The sequence below is a fragment of the Eleutherodactylus coqui genome, chromosome 3, assembly GCF_035609145.1.
Source record: "Eleutherodactylus coqui strain aEleCoq1 chromosome 3, aEleCoq1.hap1, whole genome shotgun sequence".
NCBI lineage: Eukaryota > Metazoa > Chordata > Amphibia > Anura > Eleutherodactylidae > Eleutherodactylus > Eleutherodactylus coqui.
The window spans coordinates 233,256,201-233,275,954 of NC_089839.1; the positions used below are offsets into that span (position 1 = coordinate 233,256,201).

Sequence of the window (19,754 nt, forward strand, 5' to 3'; positions counted from 1 at the left end):
TTAAAATGACAAAATTGCCAAAAAAAATGAAAATCGTAATTTTTTCCTACTGCTTCCTTATCGTTTTGGCCGCTCAATGGCTCTATAAGTGGGCAATGGGGCCTGAAATTTATTCAGTTGTACCCTGAAATCCAACGGGTGTTCCCTCCATTATAGGCCTTGCAGTGTGTCCTGTAAGAAGATTGAGGCCACAATGGGTATGATTCTGAACACGGGACAAACAGGGGTATCCATTTGGGGGTGAAAGTCTTCATTTATATGTGTGTTGTACAAAAAAAAACAGTTTTTAATTGACACAATTGCCCAAAAAATGAAAATCGTAATTTTTTCCTACTGCTTTGCTTAGATCTATTCAAAAATTGTAGGGTTAAAATACAAGGGGTCTAGTTTTCAAAATGGGGTCATTTGTGTGGTTTTCTATAGTTTTGGCCGCTCAAGAACCCTACAAGTGTGGTATGAGGCATAAAAGGCCTTCAAGCTAAATTTATGTTCTAAAAGCCACCGACTACTCCATTTTGGGCCCTGTTGTGCATCCAGACATAAGATTAGGGCCACAATGTGTATATTTCTGAAAACAGGACAAACAGGGGTATCCATTTTGGGGTGCAAGTCTTCATTCATGTGTGTGCTGTACAAAAAAGCTGTTTTTAAAATGACAGAATTGCCAAAAAAATGAAAATCAATTTTTCCTTTTGCTTTGCTTGAATTCATTCAAAAACTGCGGGGTCAAAATACACAGTACACCCCTAGGTAAATTCGTTAAGGGATCTAGTTTTCAAAATTAGGTCATTTGTGGGAGTTTTCTATGGTTTTGGCCGCTCAAGAACTCTACAACTGTGCTATGGGACCTAAAAGTACTTTCTGTTTTGAAAGACACTGACTACTCCTTTCATTTTGGGCCCTGTTGTGCATTGAGAGATGAGATTAGGGCCACAATGGGTATATTTCTGAACACAGGACAAACAGGGGTATCCATTTTGGGGTTTAAATCCTCATTTTTATGTAAACTATAGGAAAAAAAATATGTCTTTAAAATGACATATTTGCAAAAATATGAAATTTTACTTTTTCTCCTCTTAATTGAATTAATTTCTGAAAAAAAACTGTGGGGTCAAAATACTCATGACCCTCCTCAGTGAATTCATTACGGGGTGTAGTTTTTAAAATAGGGTCATTTGTAGGGATTTCTATCATTCTGAGGCTGGATTTAGACGAACGTATATCGGCTGGGTTTTTCACGCCCAGACGATATACGTCGTCTCTCTCTGCAGGGGGGGAGCCTGGAAGAGCCAGGAGCAGTGCTCTGAGCTCCCGCCCCCTCTCTGCCTCCTCTCCGCCCCTCTGCACTATTTGCAATGGGGAGAGGTGGGACAGGGCGGGGCTAATTCTCAGAACTTAGCCCCACCCCCGTCCCACCTCCTTTCATTGCAAATAGTGCAGAGGGGCGGAGAGAGGAGGTGGAGAGGAGGCAGAGAGGGGGCGGGAGCTCAGTCCCTGCTCCTGGCTCTTCCATCCCTTCCCCCTGCAGACGAGGACACCGTATATCAGCTCGGCGTGAAAACCCAGCCGATATACAGTCATCTGAATGCCCCCTGACACCTATGAGCCTTTGCTATCTTGGCTTGGTGTAGGAAAACAAAGTGTTTCTAAAAATGCTAAAAAAGTTATGTTAAATTTGTACGTCTCCTAAATGGTTAAAAAAAAAAAAAGTTTTACAAATGTGCATTCAGAATAAAGTAAATAGATGGAAATATATATCTTAGCAAAAGTTTGTACAGTATGATTGCACATATTTGATATATTACAATTGAAAATGTGAAGAAACGATAATTTTTTCAAAATTTTCCCAATATTGGCCCTTTTAATATATATACACAAATTACACTACCGTTCAAAAGTTTGGGGTCACCCAAACAATTTTGTGTTTTCCATGAAAAGTCACACTTATTCACCACCATGCGTTGTGAAATGAATAGAAAATAGAGTCAAGACATTGACAAGGTTAGAAATAATGATTTGTATTTGAAATAACATTGTTTTTACATCAAACTTTGCTTTCGTCAAAGAATCCTCCTTTTGGAGCAATTACAGCATTGCACACCTTTGACATTCTAGCTGTTAATTTGTTGAGGTAAGCTTGTGAAATTGCACCCCACGCTTCTAGAAGCATCTCCCACAAGTTGGATTGGTTGGATGGGCACTTCTGGCGTACCATACGGTCAAGCTGCTCCCACAACAGCTCAATGGGGTTCAGATCTGGTGACTGCGCTGGCCACTCCATTACCGATAGAATACCAGCTGCCTGCTTCTGCTGTAAATAGTTCTTGCACAATTTGGAGGTGTGTTTAGGGTCATTGTCCTGTTGTAGGATGAAATTGGTTCCAATCAAGCGCTGTCCACTGGGTATGGCATGGCGTTGCAAAATGGAGTGATAGCCTTCCTTATTCAGAATCCCTTTTACCCTGTACAAATCTCCCAGCTTACCAGCACCAAAGCAACCCCAGACCATCACATTACCTCCACCATGCTTAACAGATGGCGTCAGGCATTCTTCCAGCATCTTTTCATTTGTTCTGCGTCTCACAAACGTTCTTCTTTGTGATCCAAACACCTCAAACTTGGATTCATCCATCCACAACACTTTTTTCCAGTCTTCCTCTGTCCAATGTCTGTGTTCTTTTGCCCATCTTAATCTTTTTCTTTTATTGGCCAGTCTCAGATATGGCTTTTTCTTTGCCACTCTGCCCTGAAGCCCAAAACCCCGCAGCCGCCTCTTCACTGTAGATGTTGACACTGGTGTTTTGCGGGTACTATTTAATGAAGATGCCAGTTGGGTACCTGTGAGGCGTCTGTTTCTCAAACTAGAGACTCTAATGTGCTTATCTTCTTGCTTAGTTGTGCAACGCGGCCTCCCACTTCTTTTTCTACTCTGGTTAGAGCCTGTTTGTGCTGTCCTCTGAAGGGAGTAGTACACACCGTTGTAGGAAATCTTCAATTTCTTAGCAATTTCTCACATGGAATAGCCTTCATTTCTAAGAACAAGAATAGACTGTCGAGTTTCAGATGAAAGTTCTCTTTTTCTGGCCATTTTGAGCGTTTAATTGACCCCACAAATGTGATGCTCCAGAAACTCAATCTGCTCACAGGAAGGTCAGTTTTGTAGCTTCTGTAACGAGCTAGACTGTTTTCAGATGTGTGAACATGATTGCACAAGGGTTTTCTAATCATCAATTAGCCTTCTGAGCCAATGAGCAAACACATTGTACCATTAGAACACTGGAGTGATAGTTGCTGGAAATGGGCCTCTATTCACCTTTGTAGATTTTGCACAAAAAACCAGGCATTTGCAGCTAGAATAGTCATTTACCACATTAGCAATGTATAGAGTGCATTTGTTTAAAGTTAGGACTAGTTTAAAGTTATCTTCACTGAAAAGTACAGTGCTTTTCCTTCAAAAATAAGGACATTTCAATGTGACCCCAAACTTTTGAACGGTAGTGTATATCGGACTATTTTCACCACCTAAATGAAGTACAACATGTGGCGAAAAAACAATGTCAGAATCACTAGGATATGCAAAACGTTTATGGAGCTATTCTATGTTAAAGTGACACATGTCAGATCTCCAAAATTTGGCCTGGTCATTAAGGCGCAAACAGGCTTGGTCACTAAGGGGTTAATTTACACAGGATGACTGTCGGGAGCATAAGCACATGACAGCTGTCCCAATGACTATTGTTCCTGCGCTTACACACAGCTGCAATAGTCAATCAGTGAATGGAGGCGGAGCGCCAGGGAGATCTCTTCCAGCCGCCCGCATCCATTCACTGTGAACAGGCAGTCACTCAAGGATGAACAACTACCTATTTACTCTGAAAATTAGTTGCTCACTAGTCCTTTAGTTTCAGTGAGCCGAAACAACGTGACTGGCAGTTACTAAACAATTTTCTGCTAAATACCTTGTTGGGTCCTATGTTCATACAAGACAACTATCACTGAAAATGGGGGGGGGGATAGTTATTCTGTGTAAAGCTGCTCCTACCCCCAGTGATCACAGGTGACATTGTTTATTATTATTTTCTAGATCAGTATCCAACTCATAGTTATCCCTCAAGACCCAAAACTATGGGATAACCATGGAAGGGGTTGACCTGTCCGATTAAGTACTCAGATCGTACAATACCATTTGGAAAACAAGGGTGTGGTACGGGGATGTAACTAAAAGTTCAGAGTGCAAAAATTCAGCTTGGGCTTCTCCCCCTTCCCTGCCTGTACCCGTACCCATATGTAATCCATGCAGCCTACTGCTGCAAAACTAAATTTACATACATGATCTAGCTCCTTGGCATAAGCTAACCAATGACTCATTTCTTGGACTATGTGAATATTTCTTTGTAGCACCTTAAGCCAGGCTCACCTGAGCATATGATTACCATGTATTATGCGTTCGTTATATGTGCATACACAGTAATTTGCAGGCAATTAAATACATTAAATACATTGCCATATGCAGTTCTGCTCACATTTGCAAAGTAGGAATTACATAATACGCAAGCGTAAAAAATAAAGCAACATGTTCTACTTTGCGGCGTATTATGCATGAGAGAGCCCATTGTTCTTTATGGACGTGTAATCAACACTGCCCATATGCAATTACATTGGAACAACGCGGGAGATATAAAATTTTAAAAAAACTGTGGGAATGCGCATGACAGCGTGCTTCAGATACGCTGTCATGTGCAGTAGAGTTTCGCGAAAATGCGGCGACAGGACAGATCCCCGATAAAAGTCTGCGTGACCCACACAGTGGTTTGCGCTTACAGCCGTGTTCATGTTTTTTATTGCATTTTTGAACCACAATTTAAAAAACACATCCGTTTTTTTTTAATTATGTGCAAAGTGTGAAATTATACCCAGGTTATATCAGCATAGTCCGTATCACTATTTACGGGGAGATGTACATATATCTCCAGTGATATTGGCCATACTGGTGCAAGGCGGGTTTCACAGCTGCATCAGAATCTCTGGCCGCAGGTTCTGTTGCAGCTCAAAATACTGGAAGAAAAAGTGCTGCATTTAGTGCTTTTTCTTTTGTCCAAAAGCCTGGCAGCTGGAAGGAAAGCAGACTGACCCCATTATAGTCAATGAGGTCCGTCCAATGCTGTTCAGTTCCGTCCAGAGATGGAGCCGTTCGACTGCGGGGATTCCCCTTTCCTGTTCCCTGAATAAAGCAGAAAAGTGTAATCCCCAATGCAGATGTGAGACCACCCTTAGGGCGCCTTCACACTGGCATGAAAATCGTACGAGATTTGTGCATTGCGAGATGCACAAATATGAATCCCATTCTTTTGAATGGGGTCATATACATGAGAGATGTTTTCCTGCATGGCACCATGATGCGATGCAGGAAACAAATCACAGCATGTCCTATCTAGCTAGCAGCACTGGCCCCATTGAAAACAATCGGCAAACTCTGCGATCCTCTGCCGCAGCTGTGACAGCCGCAATGGGAAATTCCCTTCATCCCCGCAGTGATACAAGGCTGTTTTCACATAAAAACGCCTTGCATCCACGAGGCTTTTACATGGTGGGGAGTGCGATATAGGGGCGGGATTTACGGCCCGATATCGCTCTCGCCAGTGTGAAGGAGCCCCTAACCTAGGTATCTCCTATATATTATTACTAGCTGATATACCCAGCTTCGCCCAAGTTAATTTGGTACTGGTGTTTATCTGGTGTTCACACGGAAAATCTTATGAAGTCGTGGTTACTTTAGAGATACTGAGGAAAAAGATATGTTCACCATTTTGCATTGTTCTTTGCGTTACCAAGGAAACACCATGACAATTCCTTTATATAAAATGACATCAGGAAGTGAGAGAATTAGATTACGTACGTAAAGTTTGGACGCTAATTGTTTTGCGCTTAAAATTGAATAATTGAGTTGGGACCCATTAACTTTTACTATTTATGACATAATCGATGCTCGTGCCAAATTTCAAGTTTCTATGACATCGGGAAGTGAGAGAATTAGATTACGTACGTAAAACTTTGACGCTAATTCTTTGGTGCTTATAATTGAATAATCGAGTTGGGACCCATTACCTTTTCCTATTTATGACATAATCAATGCTCGTGCCAAATTTCACGTTTCGATGACACCGGAAAGTGAGAGAATTAGATTCCATACGTAAAATTTGGACGCTAATTCTTTTGTGCTTAGAATTGAATAATCAAGTTGGGACCTATTACCTTTTGCTATTTATGACATAATCAATGCCAGTGCCAAATTTCAAGTTTCTATGACACCAGGAAGTGAGAGAATTAGATTAAGTACGTAAAATTTGGACGCTAATTCTTTTGTGCTTAGAATTGAATAATCAAGTTGGGACCCATTAGCTTTTGCTATTTATGATATACTAATCAATGCTCGTACCAAATTTCAAGTGAGAGAATTAGATTACGTATGTAAAATTTGGACGCTGATTCTTTTGCGCTAGAATTGGAATTTGGAGATAATCTATGCTTGTGTCAAATTTTAAGTTTCTGCGACATCTGGAAGTTGGAGAATTAGTGGCGAGTCAGTCAGTCAGTGAGTCAGTCAGTGAGTCAGTCAGTCACTCCCATCCCTGAGTGTTGAGACTATGGCAATGAAACGGCATGTGGCAGGGGCCTGTGGGCCCCCATTTGCTATGGGGCAGGTTGCAATTGCGACTCCTGTGACCTCTAGTAGTACTCCAGTGGTTGCAATCGGGAAGGTCATGGCTGTGATTAACCTTCATTTGAGACAACCTTGCACTTCCAAATTGGTATCATGCTCACCATGGCCGTACACCCCAGGGCTAATCGATGCTTTATGTCACCTGTCGGGTTGCCACTATGATCGATGAGGGACCCAAGGAACATGATCTATTAACCACTTTGATTTCTTTGCTGTTGATCTTTAGGCTGCATGTCCACGGGTGTGAATCAGCTGGCGATAAATCGCCAACAGATCACGCTGTGTGAAGCTTTCCATAGTGTTGCTATGGAAAGTGCAGCGGCGGCGTCCACGAGCAGAGAATCATAGCGATTCTCCACTTGTGGGATCTAAATCACGGCATGCCGCAATTTAGCCGCGATTCTCCGCGGTGAGCCTATTTGTCAGATAGGTTCACCGCTGTGACCTGTCAGCGCTTTCACCTCGTTCCCCGCGGCGGTGGTATTACAGACAAAGTTTCCATTCAAGTGTGTTTATACTTCTGAAATGAGTAGAGATCCCAATTATAAACTTTTTCCCATACAGTTTACATATTACTGACTAGAGGTATAAATGGGAGGTTCTTGGCGCACATTTTATTCAAATTGTGCGAGCCCATCTGCCCCATCACAGCGACCTCATTCAGAAGGGTCCCTACCCTAAGACTAGATTTGTAGAAGAGGAGATACTCAGATGTGGCATGTGTCACTTCTCCATGTGGCTCATGTCATCATCTGTCAGAGCACAGGATCACATTGTCCTCTATAATGTATCAATATGATTCAGAACCTTCTAATAACTGATCTAGTTTGCAGTTGTTAGGCCTCGGTCAGACGGGCGTTTTTTCGCGCGATTTGCGCATGCGATCTGCGCATATATAGAACCATTGCTTCGCAATGGGATCGGTCACATGTCCGCTTTTTATGCGGATATGCGATAAATTATAGGACACGACGAATCGCAGATCGCGCCTATCTGCGTTCTGCGTTTAATTGTGCGCACCAAAAAAGCATTTACTGCAGCTAGCTGCGTTTTTTCGCTGGTGAGCACGCCGCACTGTACTCCTGTCATCTGCCGAGTGCATAGTCTTCTAGAAAGTGAGAACTTGAATGAAATGGCAAAGGCTGACAAGGTGGTCGTAATATGGAGGCAGCAGGTTATCTTATCAAATCTTTATAATTTGTAATTTATGAAAGAACAAAATGTTCGCACCGCTACTTTAGCGCACCATCGAAGATAACTATTGTGCCAACCTTTTGGGGGGGGGGGGGCTGAGAGGGGGGTATTTCTGAACGTGGGCCAAAACCTGGGTAGTTATAATGCTCGTTGTGCATGTAATAATGCTGCAGCGCACTACACGGTGTAATAACTTGCTAGTGTGCTAATTACAAATGCTACTTAGTCCCTTTTGCCACAGCCCAAACACATTTACCCCAAAGAAAAACACATATCTACGTTTTAAAGGAGATGTCCCGCGCCGAAACGGGTTTTTTTTTTTTTAACCCCCCCCCCCGTTCGGCGCGAGACAACCCCGATGCAGGGGTTAAAAAAACCACCCGCACAGCGCTTACCTGAATCCCGGCGGTCCGGTGACTTCAATACTTACCGCTGAAGATGGCCGCCGGGATCTTCTACCTTCGTGGACCGCAGCTCTTCTGTGCGGTCCACTGCCGATTCCAGCCTCCTGATTGGCTGGAATCGGCACGTGACGGGGCGGAGCTACACGGAGCCCCTCTCTGGCACGAGCGGCTCCATAGAAGAAAGCTGAAGACCCGGACTGCGCAAGCGCGGCTAATTTGGCCATCGGAGGCCAAAAATTAGTCGGCTCCATGGAGACGAGGACGCCAGCAACGGAGCAGGTAAGTATAAAACTTTTTATAACTTCTGTATGGCTCATAATTAATGCACAATGTACATTACAAAGTGCATTATTATGGCCATACAGAAGTGTATAGACCCACTTGCTGCCTCGGGACATCTCCTTTAAGGCTGCATTCACACGAACGTATATCGGCTCGGTTTTCACGCCGAGCCGATATACGTCCTCCTCATCTGCAGGGGGGAAGGATTGAAGAGCCAGGAGCAGGAATGAGCTCCCGCCCCTCTCCGCCCCTCTGCACTATTTGCAATGGGGAGAGGCAGGACGGGGGCGGGGCTAATTCTCGCCACTTAGCCCGCCCCGCCTCTCCCCATTGCAAGTAGTGCAGAGGGGCGGAGAGGAGGCAGAGAGGGGGCGGGAGCTCAGTTCCTGCTCCTGGCTCTTTTATCCTCCCCCCCCTGCAGATAAGGACGACGTATATCGGCTCGGCGTGAAAACTGAGCCGACATACGTTCGTGTGAATGCAGCCCACAACATACCTGGTTTTCAAAGGAGAATGGCACATCGTCTGCTGCATGCTGCACTCGTCTGTAATGATGTTGGAACTGGATTCAGGTGTTTCACACCTGATGATGACGCTCCCCTTTGACCATGATTATGTAAATGCAACCGATAGCATTCGCCAAAAGATCTGTCATTCAAAGTTTCCTCAACTGATTGTGATTAATTATAGTTCAATGTTCCCCGCCTCTAGCCCTTATATAAATCTGCTTGTGGCGTGGGTGAAGTACGTCTGACATTTATTCAACCATGGATAAACGTGCACTAATTCATGCAGTGAAACAATAGCCCGCGCTGTGGGATACGCGCAGTGGTGCCGATTAGGCAAAGAAAATTTATGGCGTGCCGTTACGCAGGAAACCTTCGCCCGCAGCTGGAGGGCTTGGAGCGAAGGAACGAAACAGAATAAGGGTGGAGTCACACGAACGTATATCGGCTCGGTTTTCACGCCGAGCCGATATACGTTGTCCTCGTGTGCAGGGGGGGGGGAGGATGGAAGAGCCAAGTGCAGGAACTGAGCTCCCACCCCCCTCTCTGCCTCCGCTCCGCCCCTCTGCACTATTTGCAATGGGGAGAGGTGGGACGGGGGTGGGGCTAATTTTCAGAGCTTAGCCACGCCCCCTCCCCTCCTCTTCCCATTACAAATAATGCAGAGGGGCGGAGAGGAGGCAGAGAGGGGGGCGGGAGCTCAGTTTCTGCACTTGGCTCTTCCATCCTCCCCCCCGCTGCACACGAGGACAACGTATATCGGCTCGGCGTGAAAACCGAGCCGATATACGTTCGTGTGACTTCACCCTAAGAGTGAGTATACTTTAGATTCCCGAATGATCATACAATGTGAATTGTGTATGGCTCAATCGCTTGGGGCGCAAAATCGTATTTTAAAGAATATTCGCAACACTACTTTGTTGTTGGTTTATGGCATTCTGTGTCTTTAACCCTTTCCAATCCACTGTCTGATGTCTAAAGACATTAAGATTTAAGGCTATACATCTCCGATGTTGGAAGACGTCCAGCGGGGTTCTCTTATTGTATATTGCCAGCCTCTCTGCTGTCGGAGCCTATCCAATGTGTCACCTCATGCAGTACTGAATTTAGGCAGCATATAGTGCCATTGTATAATAGCAGAAAAAGAGTAAGCCCCCTAGGAAACCAGGGCACAAATTGGATTGGAAAAGGTTAATGTTTGGGGGCCTTTTGTGTGGCTTTTAAAATGTGCATAGTGTTAATTAGTGGCCTGAATCACTTGCATGCAATAGCCTTATGAATTGTAAATGTGCCATAAATTTGTAAGTAATTTTGCCTTGTATTTCCTTGTAAGCTCCGCCATGACAGCTTGGCGCTCTATTCGGGATGCCTACAGGAGGAGCCTACAGAGAAGGATGGAGGAGGGCTCATGGGCACATGCGTATAAGTATGCATCAGTGCTAAGATTCCTACTGCCATCCATGCAGCTACCCCTGTAAGTAACGTGGAATTCACCTGCCCCCCCCCCCCCCAATCGGTGATGTTGCCTACTGAAAAATCTTATTTAGAATCGTCATAACATTATGGTTGTATGTGTTTATAAAGGCCCTTCGAAATTCTTGGTTTGTCCTACATGCCTTGTCTGCAGCAACAAAACTCCTGTTATAATGTACCGCTATATTTAGTAGGTGCAACATTAATCATGGAAATTGAGCTTTAACATAGTATGTAGCATTTGTTGTTAACTAGCTAAACCAAATGTGATAGCTTAGATGTTGTGGCAACTGTTCCTGCCGGATTCATACTGTATCCTCCCTTATGTCCTTAGGAGAGCAAGCAATGTGGGGGGACGGACGTCCAAGGATGATTCAGGAAGTGCCTCATCGGGCGAGACATCATCTTCATCTAGGGCGCGGCAGGACCCTTTGTCTAAGAGACAGACTCAACGGCCACCCGGTAATCTTGGATCTGATTCTCCACGACGGAGCCCCAGGAGGCATCCCTCACGGAGACGAAGCAGGACTCCCCAGCGGTTTTCTGTTTCGCCTCCCCGTGGGAATGACTCTGACAGGCCCCGTCAGCCTCCCCAAAGGAGTCCAAACAGGAGACCCCCCCCCCCAGGTCTCCTGTTTTGAATCCCCCTCGGGATTCCTCTGGCCGTCCTCCTACGGCTCCGCCTAGGCGTCAATCCCGAAGTTCAAGTCGGGATCCTGTGATGTCACCATGTCGGGATTCTGGTCATCGCTCACGACAGAATCCCCCTAGGTGGACACCTAGAAGGGGCCAAAGGAATCCCCCTCCGGCTACCCCTGAGCATCGGCGATCGCAATAGCCCCCTTCTTTTCTCCCTGGTGACATTGAGCGTGTTGCATTGCAGTATTTGAGATCCCGGGCAGAGGAGGATGGGGCTGATGCATTTGGTCGTACGATCGCCTGGTGCTCGCGCCAGTTGCCCACGCGGCTACAGGGCATGGTGAGGGCTGCCATGGAGACAGTGCTTGAGGCCACTCTCTTGGAGAGTCCGGATATGGAAGTTTTTTGGTTTTTGGACCACTGGCGTCTCCATGGTAGGGGGAGGCACCCAGAACGTGCTGTGTTTGAGGATCGGCTTCAACATACGAGAAGCATGTCCCGTGTTTTGCGGGCAGCGCAAGGTGACTATTTTACTCCACCACCAGTTGGAGACAGTAGGGAGGGCAGTTCCCCTGAGCAGGGGTCGCCTGCAAGAATGGGAGGGCAAAATTTGTAGCCTCCCCCAGTAGTCCCACCCGCTGATCCTGCCTCTCAGCCACAGGGTTCTCCGGCCCTACCAGAGCCTGTTTTGCTCCATGAGGCTGATGTCTCGCCTGGTGAGGGCCCATCCCGGCCACCTCCGTCACCGCCACCGCCTCAGGAAGTCGGGCCCCCTGCCCCCACCCAAGCCACAGCAGGACTCCACCAGTTTGCCCCTCCAAAGAGGAGTTGACAGTGTTGTCTGCCGGGACCCCCAGGTGGCGTGGACGGCCTCCCGAGGCAGGCGGAAGAGAGGGCGTCATAAATTAATTTTGTTATAAATTGGGTGAAGAAACCCTTTTTTAAAATTTTCTTTACAATAAAAAAAAATGCGACATTGTGTTTTGTTTTTTCTCTCCTTTTTTAATATAATAAGGCCTCATTCACACATGCAAAAACGCATCTCAGAGAGAAAATCGCAGCGATACCGCAGCGCTGCACCGTACAATCTCGTTGCAATTTTCTCACAGCAATACTGGGATCTCGGAGCGCTACTAAGTCGCATGTGACGCCAAAAAATTAGCCAACTTTGTAGGATCTACTACTGTCAAAGTTGCATCGCATGATAACCACGTTTTCGTGCAATGCGATGGCACAGAGGAAAGGTCAATAGAGAAACATGGGCTACAAGACCGGGCGTGTCGCGGGCATATCGCCGGACCTGCAAGGTTTGTGTGTCGTTTTGTAGCATGCTACAAAACATCTCGTGTGAAGGAACCCATAGGAAACCATGGGCTTCTCATACAGGCGATTGTTAGCATCGTAGCAATGCTACAAAATCGCGTGAGTTTGTCCCCCGTGTGAAGGAGGCCTTAAAGGGGTTGTCCCGCGAAAGCAAGTGGGGGTATACACTTCTGTATGGCCATATTAATGCACTTTGTAATATACATCGTGCATTAATTATGAGCCATACAGAAGTTATTCACTTACCTGTTCCGTTGCTAGCGTCCTCGTCTCCATGGTGCCGTCTAATCTTCAGCGTCTAATCGCCCGATTAGACGCGCTTGCGCAGTCCTGTCTTCTGTCTTCTGAATGGGGCCGCTTGTGCCAGAGAGCGGCTCCTCGTAGCTCCGCCCCGTCACGTGTGCCGATTCCAGCCAATCAGGAGGCTAGAATCGGCAACGGACCGCACAGAAGACCTGCGGTCCACCGAGGGTGAAGATCCCGGCGACCCTCTTCACAAGGTAAGTAAGAAGTCACCGGAGCGCGGGGATTTGGGTAAGTACTACCCGTTTTTTTTTTTATCCCTGCATCGGGTTTGTCTCGCGCCGAACGGGGGGCTATTGAAGAAAAAAAAAACCTGTTTCGGCGCGGGACAACCCCTTTAAAACAGTGAACTGAGGCACAAACTCCTGTGTTTCAATGGTAAACGTCAGTTCTCTAGTCACGCAAGCTCTCTGTTTGTAGCCATTTCTAAGGCGGAAAATAAAAGAAATAAGTGGCAGCAGAGGATGATGCAAGTGACCAAACTTCTTTAGTGAAAGGAACATTTGTCTTGTTTCATAGTTACAAAGGCAACATTTCTACCTCCATGAGGTCTTTCTCAAGCCAAATAACCGACCAAACAAGGTGTGCTGTCCATGTTCTGCTGCTTGATAAAGACCTCATTGAGCTTGAAATGTTGCCTTTGTAACTATGAAACAAGACAAATGTTCCTTTCACTAAAGAAGTTTGGGCACTTGCATCATCCTCTGCTGCCACTTATTTCCTTTATTTTGCCCAATATATTTAAAGTGGCATCTGCCCATAGTCTGGAACTTGGCTCTGCATTTGTGTGTAGCTGTTGTTGTCCTTTTCTGCTTCCGCCCCCTTTAAGTCATATTTACTGCGGGGGTGTTTTCAGTGAGTCCCTTTTTTTGGGGTGTTTCATATTGTTGACATTTCTAAAGAAGCTTCAGGTCCGCTCATCTTGTACGTCGCGAGACATGGCTGCTGGTCCAGATGATGGACCAGCTAGATTATGATGGGCACCATGGCCCCTACCAGCACCCCCACAAGCGCAGACAGAAAATAATGTGCAAGGTCCGAAGGGCGATGGTGCGGGATTTTGTGACTGTTGCAGTGGGATGCCGGCTGTGACTGACAGCCGGCTCCCGATGCGGGATACCGCTAGGTCAGTCATGATCTCGCACTATCCCGATAACGTAGCGCTACGTCATGTTGCGGAAAGTACCCCGCTCTCATGAGGTACCGGTACGTCATGGGGAGGAAAGGGGTTAAGGGGGCGTTGCTTATTGCTCAAGAACGCCTTTAAAGGTTATATAAATGTTCTGTATTTATTTGCATACGAGTTGCGAAAACTTGTTTACAACATTAACAAGTGTTCGTGTTACTGTCCCCACAGATGCAACACAAGGTCACAGGGTGGATTCGGGAGAGGAACACCATCCCTCTCCAGCCCGCGAGGCTACACCTCCACCTCCACCAGAAGCCACTCAGGAGGCAGTCGGTAAGTGAAATAAATGTTCTGTGCTGCTTTTAGCAGCTCCCACTTGACCACCAAAATAGGGCTCCCACTCACTTGCAATTGCGTTTAGGGTTTTTTAAAGCGATTTGCGGATCGCATACCAGATGCATATCCGCAAAACGCATGAGGGGTCGACGATTCGCTGAAATATCTGCTCCTAGCAGCGTTTTCAGCAAAAGGCCCCCGATCAACGGAGCGCTGCCTGCTATCCGCTGCCACAGCTGTAACAGCTGTGGCAGAGAAGAACGAGGTTCGCCCATTGAATTCAATGGAGTTGGCTCCATTGGAAGCAATGGGCTGCTGGCAAGACACGGCTGAACTCTGGCTGCAGGAAAAAGGTGAGTATCCTTTTTTTCAAAATTGTAACACATTTGCAGGCTGCTTTTCAGGGAAGTGCTTTTATTGTACGCCCTTCCACGAAAATTCATACAGCGCTTGCCGGCAGCCCATTGCTTTCAATGGAGCCGGCCGTATTGTCGGCTCAATTGAATTCAATGGGCGAACATCGTTCTTCTCTGCCACTGCTGTTACAGCTGTGGCAGAGGAGAACGATCTTTAGTATATGTTCTCAATGGGGTCGGCACTGCTGCCGCCGGCCCCATTGAGCGCATATATAGAACACAACGATTCGCAGAACGCTAATAGGCGTGTTCTGCGAATCGTTGTGTCCTTAAATAAAAGACGGACATGTACCGGCTCCCATTGGGATGCATTGGGTCTATAGATCTGCAGATCGCAAGCGCGTCTGCAGATGGGACACAAACGCTCGTGTGACAAAGCCCTTACGTGATTGTCAATGGGACTTTCGAATGTTTAAAACGCAATGCACCAACAACGCTGTGGCGCCCGTCCCATTTTGTGTAACATGAAAAGTCACATTGTCAATCTGGTTACCCAAAAACAACATCGCAAGTGTGTGGGAAACCTAACTCAGCTTTTGGGTGACTACCCACTCCTTTTTTTTATAAAACTGCGAAATTCACCCCGTTTTTTACAGCAGGGGGCTATGGGACTTGTCCTATTAAAATCGCAAGGGCGCTTAAATCTGGATATCGCGCTACATTGCGAATTTGCGCTAACTCAATTTTTACATTAAAAGTCCCATAGACCCCTGCCACTGACAAAATTCTGCTTAATTTTGCAGTGACGTAGAAAAGGGTCAAGGTCATGGCTAGTCACCCTTTAATGTAGCCTCCAAATTAACTAACAATCCATTTTTTTTCCTTGTCAGCTCCAGACCCCCCTGTATCTGCAGCAACTTCTGCAGAGGGGTCCCCATGGAGCCAGCCTCCCCTGATGTCGCCACAGCCTCTGGTGGAGGTGGAGAGACCCAGCCTGGACCCTGGCCGCCCTGTGACAGGTAAGAACGACACACTTGGGCCTCCACACAGTAACATCCTGATGACCTTTTTCTGACATTTTTGGTAGTACACACATTCTCCAGAGTAGGCTACATAAATTTTAACACACACTAGGAGACCAAGGCACACATTTACACATGCCTGATCGCTTGTCTTTCTCTTTTGTCACAGTGTGGAGAGATGTCCCCCCTGATGAGAGGGTGGCATGGTACCTCCATCAGTGGGGAGTGCATCACTTCCAGACAATGGAAACGAGGTCGCTCCCCCGTCAAGCCAGCTTTCCACAGTTCCAATCCCCACCATCGCCCTTGGACCTTTCAAGAACCTGAAATCTTTGTGGGGGTGCCGAAGGGTCCGTGGTTGCCCATCGTGCCAGCTGGTCCATCATGTGAACAGCCGTGTTTCACGACGTCCCAGAACAGACTGTTTTGAGCCGTGTTGGCTCAGTGCCAATTTTTTTAAATAAAAATTTTAGCCATGTTGGCTCCTTGCCATTTGTGCACTTTTTTTAGAACGGTTTTAGCCATGTTGGCTCACTGACAATTTTTACTAAGTAAAAGTGTTATCACAAAAAATACAAACAAACATGTGTTTTGATTTCTTTATTAATCTTTGTTGTCACATGCACAAGGTAATAAAGACTTAAGACTAGTAAACACACACAGTATGCTCGTAGGCAACTCATGGCTCAAACTTGGAACTCTTGCGGGAGCTTTTATCAGGCTCCAGCAGAGATCCATGGTTAGAGCCTGCATTGAGTGGTTTTTATTGCATGTCACGGACAGTATTTCAACCCTCAATACTCATTTCTAACACATTTAACACAGTGGGACATGCGACAATAGTTAGAGACATCCCACAGTTAACGGGCTCAGTTACACAGGCGCATCGGCGCCTGTGTTACTGCAGCCAGTAGACGGCCATACCTGAAGACAGACGTCTCTGCAGCGCCGGGAGGAAGAACCTGTGACCGGCTTCATTGCCGGTCATGTGTTCTTTCATCAGCGCTGGAGAGAGACGGCCATCTTCAGGTAAGTCTTCTCAGTCACACGGGCGCATCGGTGCCGGGGTGCGGGTCCCGATGCACCCATGCGACTGAGCCCTTAGGTGTTTGTAGTCTCTAATCTCTACAGGAACACATTTGCAGCCTTAGCCCCCTCCCCCTCAACAAAGGAAACCAAAAAAAATGGTTAGGGGTTCCCTTGGCTAAGGGCCCCAAACGAGGTATTAGTTTACTACATTGCCCTACTTCAGCTAACTGTTTTAAAAGAGTGCCTCATTTTGAAAGGCCATTTCCTATATGGAGCTGAAGGTGGGCAAGTTAATCCAAGCTCACAATCCACGTCAAGGATCCTCATTACTTGCGAGTCCCTAACTAAGAGAATGTGCCAATAATCACCTAAATAAAAAAAAATAAAAAAAGGGGGCACAGTCAGCTTAAAAAAAAAAAAACAATTTTGAGAAACCAGCTCATCGGCTTCCTCGAGCATGTTCCAACTGCCACGGAAGTGCTCCCTGTGGAGATAGGAAATACGCCATGAAGAGGTCCCTGACGAGGACAGCAGATTGTGCTGGCCTACCATGCTGCACAGCCTCCTCCAAAACATTGCCCCCAAAAGCAGTGGGTAAAGGATGCGGAACATTCAAAACTGTATCATGTCGCCGGCAGAAATTATGTAGAACCACACAGGCCCTAATTACTGCAGACACGTTCTCAGGAGCCAGCTGAATGGTACTTAGTAAGACTCGCCAACGATTAGCGAGAATACCAAATGCACACTCCACATAACGCTGGGCACGTGTAAGGCGGTAATTAAAGGCCTGCCTCCTGGTGTCAATGTTCCTGCGAGCAAAGGGCCGCATTACATAATTAGACAGGCCGAATGCCTCATCCGCCACAAAGACAAATGGGGCTGCTGTACCTGACGAGCCAGGAAGGGCCTGAGGCTCAGGAATAGAAAGCTGCTGTTCCCTCATCCGCCTACCCATTCTGGACGTGCTGAAAATGCGCGCATCCCCAGCACTTCCAAAGGCCCCAATATCAACCAGCAGGAATCGATAGTTACTGTCAGCAACAGCAAGGAGGACCACCGAAAAGAACTGCTGATAGTTGAAATATTGAGACCCCAAGTTAGGTGGCTTCAGGACATGAATGTGCTTCCCGTCCAACGCCCCAATGCAGTTTGGGAACTGCGCAGCGCTCATAAATCCCTCAGCGACGTCCAGCCAATCTTGACGAGAGGGAGGAGCCATCACCAAAGGTACAAGACACTGCCAAAGGACGTCACAGGTCTCCCTGACGATTCCCCCAATGGTAGAGCGGCCAATCAAGAACTGTGAATGCTGCGAAGCATAGGAATTCCCAGTAGCCAGAAATCTGTGGGAGAAGAGGAAATAAAAAAAGGTTAGAACTTTGCAACATGACATGAACTTTCTATATATAGAAAAGCATCATTTTACCAAACAGATTACAAGCATAAGGCCTCCTTCACACGGGCGACAAAGTGGCGTGATTTTGGAACATTGCTACGATGCTACAAAATGCATTTATTAGAAGCCCATGGTTTCCTAGGGGTTCCTACACACATGAGATGTTTTGTAGCATACTACAAAACGACACACAAACCTCGCAGGTCCGGCGATATGCCCGCGACACGCTAGGTTTTGTAGCCCATGTTTCTCTATGGAGCCTTCCTCTCTGTTGCATTGCATCACGCGAAAACGCGGTTTGCATGCGATGCGGTGCAACTTTGACAGTAGCAGATGCTACAAAGTCACGTGATATTGTAGCGTCACTTGCGACTTTGTAGCACTACAAAAATCGCTGTATTGCTGCAAGAACATCCCAGCGATATCATACAGTGCAGCGATGCAAGATCACTGCTATTTTCTCACAGCCATACGGTGTGGCCCATGTGAAGGAGGCCTAATACTCAGACCAATGCCAAACATGGTAGATTGGCGCGCTGGATTGGCGCGTCTACCTCTTTGCTTGTTCCAAAAACATGTTCGCTATAGTAACCATCTGCCAAAGGTAAGCTAATGCTCGGGCCAAACAATGTAGGCGCTACATAAAGTATTTGCACAACACAAGGAGCCTTGCCCCCCCCCCCCCCCACAAACACACAACAAAAGGCAACAGAACAAGGGTTGGCCAAAAAAGGGCCAAATAATGAAAAAATACACGCCTGTATTACTGCTTTAAGATCGTGCAATTATTTCTAAGCCGTCAAAGCACTACTAAGAATTGAAGAATGGTGATAGATCCACCATCACTTTCTGAGAAGCTCACCGTGGAACACAGGTGAGACTAATTATTCTGCTGCATCAACGCTCCCTTGATACAGACTACTCAAGTGCTGTCAAACACACCACAGCAAGATTTGGAAAAACAAAGGACAGCAATAATTAAAAATGGGTCAGGAAGGGATGCGGCCGATATATGTTGTCCTTGTCTGCAGGGGGAGGAGGATGAAAGAGCCAGGATGAGGAACTGAGCTCCTGCTCCTTCCCCACCCCTCCCTACTATTTGCTCTCAAAGTACCACTGCTTAGCTCTGCCCCCGTCCCGCCCTTCCCATTGCTAATAGTGGTGAGGGGCGTTGAAAGGGCAGGAGCTCAGTGCTCCAGGGATGTCCACTATCCCTCTTCCATCATCCTCCACCTGCAGACAAGGACAATGTATATCGGCTCAGCGTTAAAACACGAGGCGATATACGGTCGTCAGAATAAGCCCTAACATGTACAGACAAAGGTACAAAGGCCAGTCAAACAGAAAAAACTGCATGCTTGATAAAGACCTAGTATGTGAGGTCGAAACGTCGCAGTCTTTTTATGCTCTTTTACTGGGGAATAAAAGAGGAATTTTCTAAGTAAAGTTATCCAGTGTGCTGGTCCTCCTTTTGAAATTCTCCTGCTTGGTCAAAGGTACAAAGGCTACACGGGGAAGGGATGACATATAACGACAGATGATGTGACCTTGAGATGAGAACTTACCGCAGAGTGACCAGGAGTCTTTCCTCAGCAGAGATACTGTGACGCATGTTGGTATCTCTGTGCGTAATCCCGG

The 19,754-nt window shown here is 46.5% G+C and overlaps 1 protein-coding gene across 3 annotated transcripts in view; it reads right to left on the minus strand.

The window, feature by feature from the left end:
- Positions 1–16,306: 16,306 nt before the first annotated feature.
- LOC136619983 (uncharacterized) overlaps positions 16,307–19,754 on the minus strand; it is a 37,752-nt gene continuing 34,304 nt past the window's right edge. For all 3 annotated transcript variants that reach the window (XM_066594710.1, XM_066594709.1, XM_066594708.1), the window contains exon 2: positions 16,307–18,063. In XM_066594710.1, coding sequence (XP_066450807.1) covers positions 17,157–18,063 — 907 coding nt within the window. In that variant the 3' untranslated portion in view covers positions 16,307–17,156. The remainder of the gene's footprint in view (positions 18,064–19,754) is intronic.